The sequence below is a fragment of the Dipodomys merriami genome, unplaced genomic scaffold (genome assembly GCF_024711535.1).
Source record: "Dipodomys merriami isolate MVZ:Mamm:240054 unplaced genomic scaffold, mDipMer1.0.p SCAF_13, whole genome shotgun sequence".
NCBI classification, from domain to species: Eukaryota; Metazoa; Chordata; class Mammalia; order Rodentia; family Heteromyidae; genus Dipodomys; species Dipodomys merriami.
In genome coordinates this window covers 16783829-16796156 of record NW_027202604.1, presented here as the reverse complement: position 1 = coordinate 16796156, position 12328 = coordinate 16783829, and the positions used below count along the sequence as shown (strand labels likewise).

At 37.5% G+C, this 12328-nt stretch overlaps 1 protein-coding gene across 34 annotated transcripts in view; it reads right to left on the bottom strand.

Annotated features, from left to right (window-relative positions):
• Slmap (sarcolemma associated protein) overlaps nucleotides 1-12328 on the bottom strand; it is a 127659-nt gene that overhangs the window by 23286 nt on the left and 92045 nt on the right. For 23 of the 34 annotated variants that reach the window (XM_070018746.1, XM_070018754.1, XM_070018771.1 and 20 more), the window contains 2 exons: nucleotides 6935-7015; nucleotides 6610-6669 (listed from right to left, as the gene is read on the bottom strand). In XM_070018746.1, the coding sequence (XP_069874847.1) occupies nucleotides 6610-6669; nucleotides 6935-7015 (141 nt within the window). Of the gene's footprint in view, nucleotides 1-6609; nucleotides 6670-6934; nucleotides 7019-12328 lie in introns of all 34 variants that reach the window. The other 11 variants (XM_070018745.1, XM_070018763.1, XM_070018753.1 and 8 more) reach the window with 1 other exon arrangement.

Genomic DNA, 12328 nt, shown 5'->3' with positions numbered 1-12328 from the left:
GCAAGCACTCTACCCCTCAGCCACCTTCCCAGCCTCTGCAAAGCTTTTGATCTTCATTTTTCAATCTTTCATCATGTAGGACAAAGTCTTGACTGTTTAGGAGAGAAGTATGATGATGCCTAAATCTCATTTTTCAAAAAAAGAGAAACAAAACTTCATAAAACTCCTGAGTAGATTTTTTCTTAGCTCCATGCTAAGAGTTTTTGACCTTTCAGTTACATTCAATTTTGACTTGAATAATCCTTTGCTGTAAGGCTGCCCTGAATACTGGCAGCAGTTAGTACATTTCTGTCTCTCTACTGACTATATGTTAGTAGATGTCCCTTCAAATCATAACAAAAATGTCTCTAGAAGAGATTGAATACAATACAATAAATATCCATAAATTCACTGAAACAAAGAAATATAATAAACTTTAAAAAAAGAAATGATTCTTATTTCTAGTAGAATGTCAGCAAATACATATAGAAGTTGTAAAGAATTATGAAATCCCCATTTGGCAACTGCTTATATGAATAATTTGTTAGGCAAGAATCATAAACAGAACTAAAACACATGATTATAATTCTGATAGCTCTCCTTAGGATACTTATTATTATTATAACTCAGAGACTTATTGTCCCCACTAAATAATTAAAAGGTCAGTATGTTAACTAGAATAAGATACCATATTTCAAAATTATACATTCACATGGCTCTAAATGGTATACTGACCACACAAGTAGAGATAACTTTTTTTTTTTAACAAATCACATGTGATATAATAAACACAAATGCATACAATCAAACAAGTAGTTAGTATGGAGTTTTCTTTCCAGACAACCGAGCATCAATGTTGGATGAAGGGCAATGAATAAATCTCCAGCTAAGGTTGATCAAGGTTCACTGTTTTTCATATGATTGCATAGGGGAATGCTTTATTTGTTTGTTGTTTAAGCTTAGGCCTACTCATGTCACTGTACTTGGTCCTAGACAGGAGTCTTCTACAAATCTGCTTCAACCTTTGCAAAGTCTGGTGATAAGTAATAGTGAAAAGCATCTAGATTAAGGCAAATGAAAGCCTTCTTAAGCAAAATTCATTTTACTCATCTTTTGAAATGGAGTCTTATTAGGTAGGACAGGTTTCCTTATGAATCTTCCGCCTCAGTCTCTTAAATAGCTGAGATTACAGGCTAGCCCCATCAAACCTGCCTCCACTTTATTAAGATGTGTAAGTCAAGGCTGAGAAAGTGGCTCAGTGGTAGAGTGCTTGCCTTGTATGAGGCCCTGGGTTCAATTCCTAAGCACCACATAAGCAGAAAAAGCCGGAAATGGTGCTGTGGCTCAAGTGGTAGAGCGCTAGCCTTGAGCTGAGGAGCTAAGGGACAGTGCCCAGGCCTAGGTCCAGGCCCAGGGTTCAGGCCCATGACCGACAAAAAAAAAAAAAAAAAAAAGATGTGTAAGTTAAATGGAAATAACAGATATGATAGGGAATGGTAATTCTGTGTTCAACTACTTAAAGATAATAATAATAATAAAAGAGAGAGATGATAGTTGGAAATGTTAATAGAATCTTGTTTTCCCAGCTGGTTGTAAGACCATATATTTGTAACTCCAGCCTGGTCTACACAGTTAAACTGCTTCAATGAAAATAAAAATAAAAACAAAACAAAGCCAAAGAATGTTTTGTTCCTTTAATATGATGGAATATCTTTAGAACTGTCTAGTGTGAGGTTTGGGCTAGTGTGAGGTTTTCTCATACAAAGGCTAATAAGTCTTATAAATGCATATTATATATAGAACTATCAGCCCTGATCCACAGAACTTCTATATAATATCCTAAATTAAATCTGACTTTTGTGGCAAACATGGTATAGACACACTAAGCCACATGGTAAAAGGGCCAAATCAAAGTATTCTCTTTCAAGATCTGTTTAAACATGCATACTTATTAAAAAGCTCATCTAGCTACAGCATGTGTCATCTTATCAACTGACATAGCGATCTGGCTAAGGCCAGGGTGCATTCTCTTTCTACTCCCATCACTTTTCCTTTTAGAAGGACTGGCATTTCTAGGATTGGTTTGTAAGAACCACTTTTGTGACAGAAAGCTGATTGTGCCAAACTGGTATGTGAGACAGTTCCAGGTGACAGATGAACTGCAAGTTTACCTTTGACATTGGCCTTTCATAGTTCAAATTCTCACCCCTTAGCCCTTCTTCTGACAGGTCAGGTTCCTTCTTGATAGGTGGATCTGTGGTTGGCTCCTTTATCACTCTCATTGTTTAGAAATTCCTCATGCTACCAGCACTCACTCATGTGCAGAGAATCCCCAAACCTGGATACTGCCTTTGTCTGACCACATCTCATCTTTCTGATCATCTTCCCCACAGGGCCTATGTTCTACCACATTCATGTTCCTGTATACTTGACTCCTAGAGTCAAGTTACTCCTATTCTAAATATGACTTCTATTTATAAACATGAGTATAATACAGTTTCCCTTTCCCCTTTGGCATATATATATATATTTTTTTTTGTGCTGGTCCTTGGGCTTGAATTCAGGGTATGGATGCTTATGCTCTACCACATGAACCACTGCTCTACTTCTGGCTTTTTATGGGTGGTTAACTGCAGACAGGAGTTTCACAGACATTCCTGATTGGGCTGGCTTTGAACTATGATCCTCAGATTTCAGCCTCCTTAGTAGCTTAGATTATAGGTATGAGCTTCTGGCACCTGGCCTCATTTATTTTTATCATTTCCTTTGGGAACTCTGTCCTTGGCCAGGAAGTGGTGCTTTCCAAAGTTCCATTACACTTATTAAAATGTTGTTAACATAAGTACTTGTCTCTTCCTTCTATATATACATCAGTCTGTATCACCCCAGACCCAAAAAAAAGATCTCAGGAATAAGTGAAATGACTTTTTAGTCCCTGCACTGTTCTGTACTATATTTAATTTCCAGTTCCTGGTGTGATCATATAAAAATGGGTCATCTTTGAATATGAGAATGAATGCTTTTGATAAAGATGTTGGGACAAGCCAGGCGCTGGTGGCTCACACCTGTAATCTTAGCTACTCAGGAGGCTGAGATTTGAGGATCGTGATTCAAAGCCAGCCCAGGCAGTAAAGTCCATGAAACTCTTATCTCCAATAAACCACCAGAAAACCAGAAGTGGCGCTGTAGCTCAAGTGGTAGAGCATTAGCCTTGAGCTGAAGCGCTATGGGACAGCACTCTGGATCAGAGTTCAAGCCCCACAACCAACAACAACAAAAGATGTTGGGACAATGGAGACAAACAATTCCAGGCAAATTAGAACCTGCAGTCATTCTTCTTGTTTATCAGGGGCCAAACTAATCATCACTGTTCCCAGCAGGACAGTTCTTCCAGAAATAGATATTTTTGGTAATGAAATCACTATCCTTTCAGTCATTTAAGGTCAAATTCTAGGGCTGTATATGACTTCCTATTTCTCTCCTATATTTCACTTTTCATGCTTATACACTCTAGGTGAGATAACTAAGGATGAAAGACAAGAACAACAGCCTCAAATTGGATTGTATTTTTTTGTTTAAATTTCCACAGCAATCATCCTGGTTCAAACTCAACAATTACCTACAACTCCTAAATGTGGCCTTACATGTGGCCTTTCCCTACTCCAAGTAATCAGTAAACTTCCCAAATGAAGGTCTGATCATATCATTGCTGTGCTCAGAAGCCACTAAACTTTGTCACAAGTCACTCAAACTTATAAAACAATTAAATGTTATACCTATCAACCCCCAAATCTAACCCATGTTTTTATTTAGCATGTTGTTTTTAATATTTCCTTTGTCTGAGAAGGTATCTTGATTTTTCTCTTCTTGTATTCCTGATCAATTAAAAGTTTCATACATATATACTTAAATATAAAAATATAAACTATAAAAAATCTAAAAGATAAAAGACTATAAAATACTAAACACAATATTATTATATTAAAAAACAAGCAATTTCCTGATACTGATTACATAGCATTACATTTTCCCCATTTTTTTCAAATTTCTCTTATAGTTGAACTGTTTAAATGTTATCCAAACAAGCTTCATACATTGTATTTGGTTGCTTGGAGATAGTTTGACATACTTTTCTGTGCTGGCTGGCTTGAAGATAGTTTGACATACTTTTCTGTGCTGGCTGGCTTTGCACTATGATCTACTTGATCTCAGCCTCCTGTATAGTTAGGATTAGAGGCTTGAGCCACCAGTGCCCAGCAAACTTTATGACTCATTCACTTCCGTTGTTTTTGTTTTTTCACATTTCCATAAAGGTCTCCAGGTTTCGGTTTTTTCTTTTTTCTTTTCCCAGTATCACTAACAACATTTCACACAATTGCATTTCGGAGCAGGTAAGATTCCTGGACTGGTCTGGACTATACAAATTAACATATATTTGCTATTATGACATTGTCTTATCAACACTGTCTTCTGAGGTGATTATGGATCAGTAAGAATGCTGGAAATTGTGGTTTTAAATATTTAAGGACAAATTGGTAATTGGCTGGATGGATCAGCAACCCTCAAAAACTTTCTCCATTCTAGAAGTCAATCAAAGGTAGATTAAGAATCCATGTGGCAAATGCAAGTGTGGTACTCACTACACACTATGTTGAAAATGAACTATACAATTTGTAGGTGGGGACAGGAGGTAAAAATGGGGAGAGAGAGAAGAGAGAGGGAAGGGGGTAAAATGTCCTGAAAGAAATGTACTCTTTCTTTTCTTTTTTCTTTTGTCGGTTCTCGGGCTTGAACTCTGGGCCTGGGCACTGTCCCTGAACTTCTTTTTGCTCAAGGTTATTGCTCTAACATCTGAGTCACAGTGCCACTTCTGGCTTTTATTTAGTAGTTTACTGGAGAGAAGAGTATCATGGGCTTTCTTGCCTGACTGGCTTTGAATTGCGATCCTCAGATCTCAGCTTCCTGAGTAACTAGGATTACTGGTGTGAGATACCAGCACCTGGCTACAAATGTACTTGTTCTTGACTTATGAAACTCTAATTCCTCTGTACATGTTTTTTTTTTCTTTCTTTCTTTTTTTTTTTTTTTATTATTTTTGTCCGGTTGTGGGGCCTGAACTCTGGGGCTGAGCACTGTCCCTCAGCTCTTCAGCTCAAGGCTAGTGCCCTACCACCTGAGCCACAGCACCACTTCCGGCTTTTTTCTTTTTGCTTATGTGGTGCTGAGGAATCGAACCCAGGGCCTCAGGCATGCAAGGCAAGCGCTCTACCACTGAGCCAACTTCCCAGCCCTGTACATGTTTTATAATAACAATTAAAAAAAAAAAGAAGCCCTGTGATTTTTCAGTATTCATGGGAAAGAAAGAAAAGTCAAATCCAGGCTTTTTGGACTTAGGAACATTTTTGACTCCCTCTACAGCCATAGCCACAGTCACCAGTGGAAACCAGGCCAGCAGCAGGGTCATGCTGGGTAAAACTAAGGCCTCCTTCCACATAATCTCAAACCCAGGGTTCACACTGTGATGTCCTTTGATAGCCCGTGCAGAACAATAGGTACTTCTACAAAAAGAAATTTTTTTAGACTATTGCTCTGGTCCCGAAGAGCTTCCCAATATGTTTAACCCACTGTGCCAAACTCTTCCTCTGTATAATAAACAATAAATGTTGACAATCACAGGTTTATAAATAAGCCCTCTCAAGACACTTTTGTTTTACAAACATGTTCATGAATATTGACTTATTTCTTATCTGCTTAATTTTAAACAAGTAAATATCAAGAAATAATACACTTTCTTTTTAGAGGTAAGAGAAGTTAAAAGTTTACTATTACATGCATGGCCTATTTTAGGCACACTTAAAAATTCTTTAGCCCCAAACACCTTGAAGAATATCTTTAAAATGGGATATGTACTAGAGGATAAGGGGACCGGGAAATTATGGAATTTACATAGGATAACAGCAAACAAATGATTCTTTATAGAAAGGTAAGAATTTTAACTAGTTCAAAGTACTAATAAGTTCCTATCAGAGACATGAGGATTAACATAAATACAGCTGCATTTTTCTTTTCTTTTCTTTTCTTTTTTTGGGTCAGTTGTGAGGCTTGAACTCTGGGCTTGGGCGCTGTCCCTGAGCACTTCAGCTCAAGGCAAGAGTTCTACCATTTGAGCCACAGAATTACTTCCAGTTTTCTGGTGGTTAATTGGAGACAAATCTCATGGACATTCCTGCCCGGGCTAGCTTTGAACTGCGATCCTCAGATCTCAGCCTCCTGAGTAGCTAGGATTATAGGCGTGACCCACCCAGTGCCCGGCATACAGCTGCATTTCATTTCCTCTCATTTACTGCTTTTCCTATATAATGCTGACTGATCCAGATTATTCTAATTTTTTTTAATTGTGAAAATACTGTACAGAGGGGTTACAATTACATGAGCATTATTCTAATTTTTTTTTGAACCTTTGGGCAACAACATCAACAATTTCATATTTTAGTTCATACTACTTTACAAAACCTGTTTTAATCTCTTAGCTAAAACTTATAATTTGACATATTGTACAGACAACTTCTGTGGCAAAGGGTGAATCTGATGACCTGGTTTATAAAATGTTATGAAAACATGTTAACGTACCTTTTAGTAGAGATACCTTAGCAAGAGGTTCGTTTAGATCTTGCTCATCCATCTGGGCATCTACAGAGAAGGAAAAAAGAGAGATAATTACAAATAGTATTCACATCCACCAGAAAGCTTAAACTACATCAAATAAATAAGTAGAATTTACACAGCCTTTTTATTTAGATAGTTGAAGGTACTTTTAACAAAATAAGTCAAGATTCCAGTGCTTGACTTGTTAAATGAAAGCACTGCTTTTCCCAAAACACAAACCTTGACACCTGTATTCTCACAGTTCTGTACAGTACAATACCTGTAGTTTTGTAAAAGCTGTTAAACTCACCCGTAGTATCGTCACTGCTCTTTTCCTTGCTTGGACTCAGAGTATCTGATAAGTCAGATTCCTTTGCTTTTGCCTGGTTTTCTACTAAGAAAAAAAAAGTGAAAATCTTGTTATAATACCGTATTATCAAGAAAACTGCTTCAGATTACAAATGTTCAAAATCTATTGCTATGCAAAATACTTTTAAAAATGAACCAAGATCACTGAATCTCTTACTTTTCACCACCCTAGCACCAAATGGAATGCTGGGTATCATACACGTAATTGTATTAAATTATAATGTGGCATGTCTCTGTTAAGCAGAGAGGGCTGGGCTTTTGGTCAAGGCTGTTCACTTGCCAACTAGAAACAAAATGAAGATAGCTTTGCTAAAGTTCACAAAACTGCAACAAATACAGCAGAATTCCCAGTACAATGTGGACTTTGTATAAAGATGATAGAAAGAAAACTACTATGGAAAACAATAGCCAGAAGGCTGTCTTAGTAATGCTTACAGTTATATAATAAAATTCTGGAAAGCACAAGTATTTGCAATAAAGGCCCCATTTAAAACAAAATGCCTATTTCTAAAGAAAACATAACTAAATCACAGTAAGAAAATTTCAAAAGTAAAGTTCTGAAATTATTTCTAAGAGATATTCTAGCAGATCCAATGAAGTCATTCTAGGCCATTTTCAACTAATTGCTCTAAAAATCCTAATTGTAAGCCAACAGTCTATTGATGATCAGTAATTAATTAGGCCTCAGGTTCTCATCTGAAATAGCATCCTTTAGAACAGAATTTACAAAGGGAGTCATTTCTTTGATCAGATCCTACAGCATCTCCCCATTCCCCACCAGGTCCTAACAGAATTAAGTTCTAAATACCTGCAATGGCTCTCACAGGAGCTCTGCTTCACTCATTGTGCTTCTTTCTAGGCTAGAGCCTGCCAGCTCATTACAGCCTTCAATTCTTTGCTTGAGTCTGTATCTCACTAACCTCAACTACATTCTCTCTATCTGGCCTGTTCATTCTGTAAGATATGCTTTACGCCCTATCACCTTTAAAGGTCTTCACTTCTCTAGTATGTTGATTTTAGCCTGTCTTTTCTCACTTAAAGTATAAGTAAGAATTGTCACTGCAGTACTGTTCATTATTGAAAAATGAGATATATATATTGAGAATGAAAAATGCTCAAGATATACTTATTAATTTAAGTAAATATTAAGATGAAGATCAGAATCTATACTATAACCCCATGTAGATCAATATTTATTTATTTATTTATTCAGTAATAAGGTCTCACTATGTAGCCTAGGCTAGTCTCAAACTCCCAATCCTCTTATCTCAACCTCCCAAATGCTGGGATTATGGGACTACACATCACACCATGCAATCAGAATTTTTAATGTTATATATACTTTCAAAGTCCACAGGCAGCTATAATAGAGATATTAATGATAATTTCTGGAGGTGAATTCCTGGTGGATATTTATTAATGTTATCTATAGTTACATGTTGTTTGCAAACTTTTAGTGGCTATAAATTGCTTTACAATCTAAATTTTAAGAGATATATTCCAAGTTTAAAAGATATAAAAAACATCTAAAATCATGCAGGGTCGAAATATTTAATACATATTAAAACAAAATTATATAGAAGAACACCTGTAAAATTTATGACAGCTTATAAAATGTATAATAAGTGGCAAGAAATCTTTGCTTCTTGTCCCATGTCCATTTGTGGTAAAAAGTCAACTGCTGAGTAATAGCAGGAATTTAGTTTAGTAGTGAAGTCACCAACCATGAAGGCCCATGGGAATCTAATCTGTGACCTCTTTTGTATTCACAGTGTGCCATAACCAGGCATTTCAGAACGTTCTAGTTTTGATTACAAAGTTAAACTTTCAAACAAAACAGGCTCATATACCTAATCTCTATAAATGGATACAGAGGAGGTCAGTCTGGAAGAAATAAAGGGAACAGTAAAAACATGACTCTCCCTTGATGATCATGACACTAAAGCATTTTTCAATGTATTTCAGTGTATTTTCTTTTTCTTTCTTTCTTTCTTTTTTTTTTTTTTTTTTGGGTCAGTCATGGGGCTTGAACTCTAGGCCTGAACGCTGTCCCTCAGCTCTTCAGCTCAAGGCTAGTGCTCTACCACTTGAGCTACAGTGCCACTTCCAGTTTTCTGGTGGTTTATTGGAGATAAAGTTTCACACACTTTCCTGCCTGGGCTGGCTTTGAACTGCGATCCTCAGATCTCAACCTCCTGATTAGCTAGGATTACAGGCGAGAGCCACCAGAGCCTGGCGTGTATTTTCTTTTGTTGTAATATTAGTTTTGCTTTATTTTGTATTTTACATCTGATGGCCCCAAACTGAGTATTTGGTTTTTCTCTTCTGCCTTTGCTGCTCTTTCGGTATCTATACTGTTTCTCCCAACAGCACAAGCAGTCTGATCCTCATATGGTATAGAGATCTCCAATAATCCCAGCTCTCTAGCACATTGCACCAGGCCCTCCTATTTCACTGCTGAGATCTGAGCATTGTGACTCAAAGACAGCCCATATAGGAAAGTCCATGAGACTCTTATCTCCAACTAACCACTAAAAAGCCACAAGTGGAGCTGTGGCTCAAGTGGTAGAGTGCTGCTTTGAGCAAAAATAGCTGAGGACAGCGCCCAGGCTCTGAGTTTAAGCCCCAGGACTGGTACAAAAAAAAATCCATACAAACATCCATCTATCTTATCTAATCTAATCTATATGTATATTTATCTCTGGCACACAGATTATTGAGCCTGGGCCTCATACATTTAAGACAAGTGCTTTATCATTTGAGCCACCAGCTTTTTTTTTTGTATTTGGCTTTTGATATAGTCTTTATAAGCCTGTATAAGCCTTGAAATCAAGATCATACTGTCTCAAGACACTTTATAGCCAGATTGAAAACATTTTAAATTATTTTTATTATCTTTTTTTTTTTTTTTTTAGTAATTCTTTATGTGTATATGCCAAGAATGGGGTTTGAAAACAGAGTCTAGATGTGCCAGGGCTTTACCACTTGAGCCACAGCTCCACTCCAGCTATTTTTGGTGGTTAGCTGGAGATAAGAGTAGGACTTTCTTGACTGGATTGTATTCAAACGGCTATCCTCAGATCTTAGCCTCCTAAATAGCAAGAATTACAGGTATGAGCCACTGATGCCTGGCTTGTATATTATCATTCTTCAAGGATGAATTCTACTCATTGTGTGGACTTACATGCCACATTTATTTAATAAAAATTTTTATCATTAACTATATTTCCTTCTTGTCACTTTATCTATGTTTTGGAGACAGGACAAACTATCACCCAGGCTAGGTTCAAGTTGCAGTACTTCTGTCTCATTTACTGAATTCAGAAATTACAGATGTGTAATGTCTTTCTTATTGCTTTTAAAATGCATTGAAACATCCTTTTATATATGTAGTACTTGTCCTGGGACTTGAACTCAGGGCCTGGGTGCTGTCACTCAGCCTTTTTTCTCAAGTCTGGTGCTCTACCTTTTAAGCTTTATTCTGACTCTGGTGGTTAATTGGAGATAAGAGTCTATGACTTTACTGTTTAGGCTGGCTTTGAAATAGCTTCTCAGACCTCAGCCTCTTGAGTAGCTAGAATTACAGGGGTGAGCAACCAGCTCCCTGCTCATCCTTGCATATTTATCTAATTGGTTCCTTAAAATGAAAACCAAGCTCTGTATGGTGGCACAGACCTCTAATCCCAACATTCAGTAAGCTGAGGTAAAAGGATTACAAGTTTAAGACCAGTCTGAACCACATAATGAGACCTTGTTTCAAAAAAAAACACCCAAGCCCAATCAAACCAATAAAAATTTGGAAGTGCAACTGCTGGGTCAAAAGCATAGTCTTTTTAAAAAAATTAATGGTTATTTTTCCTTTTATTATTTTATTTACTGTTTATGTGGTACCAAGGAATCGAACCCAGGGCCTCATGCATGCTAGGCAAGCACTCTGCCACATATGCACATTCCCTGCCATATTCTTAAATGAACCCCAGGAAATGGAAACAAGAGTTGTTTTTTTTTCCTTTGCTCTCTCTCTCTCTCTCTCTCTCTCTCTCTCTCTCTCTCTCTCTCTCTCTCTCTCTCTCTCTCTCTCTCTCCCTCCCTCCCCCCCCCCCCCTTTCTGGTTCGGGGCATGATCTCAGGGCCTGAATGCTGTCTGTGAGATTTTTGCTCAAGGGCAGCACTCTACCACTTGAATCACTTCTGACGATTTTATTTTTTGGGAGGGAGGTTTATTGAAGATAAGGGTCTCACAGACTTTCCTACTCGGGCTGGCTTTGAATTGCAATCCTCAGATCTCAGCCTCCTGAATAGCAAGGATTTCAGGCATGAACCACTGACACCTGGCTTTGTTTTCTTTTTGTCTTGTTTTTAATCTGTCTTTGGAAGGGGAGGGGAGGGACAGAAATGGTGGGAAAAGGGTAAACAAATGCAGCAGTCTACTCCCAAGATACTATGTTGAAAATAACTATAACTTGTGAGTGGGGATGGGAGAGAAAAATTGGGAGAGTGCAAGGGAAGAGGTGAGACTGTCCCAAAAGAAATGTCCTCTTTCCCTGACTTACATAATGTAACCCCTCCGTACATCACCTTTATATTAACAATAAAAATTAAAAAGCCATATTATTCAAGAATTTCAATGTATATTTTAGAGTTTATATTTAAAAATCATTAATAGTGGGGCTGGGAAGGTGGCTCAGTGGTAGAGTGCTTGCCTTGCAAGCATGAGGCCCTGGGTTCGATTCCTCAGCACCACATAAGCAAAAAAAAAAAAAAAAAAAAAAAGCCGGAAGTGGCGCTGTGGCTCAAGTGGTAGAGCGCTAGCCTTGAGCTGAAGAGCTGAGGGACAGTGCCTAGGCCCAGAGTTCAGGCCCCATGACCGTACCCCCAAAAAAAAAAATCATTAATAGTGTACAAATACTTTTTAAAAGATACCACTAATTTCAAGTAAATGTACCAGAGATGCAATTTATTACACAGAACTCTTAAGACAGCAGGATACTACTATTCTTTCAAGAAGCACCGATTCTGCGACTCTACCCCTCCACCCGAGCTTTACTCAGACTTCGAAGTGTAGGCTACTCCACCAACTCATCTGAATAGGTACTTAGGTGGTGAAGTAAAACCTATTTTAAAGTCTGTTCTCATCTCACTTTAGTAAGATGAAATAAACTTCCATATGTACTAAAAATAGTTCACTGTTCTGAAACTCAATGCCTGTTTGCCAGAACAATATTAGTGCTGCATATTTTAGGCATTCTTTCTCCAAATATGGTCTCTACCGTGCACAAAATCCAAAATGAAAGCCACTAGATATATGAAATAACACCATCTTTTAAAATATTTT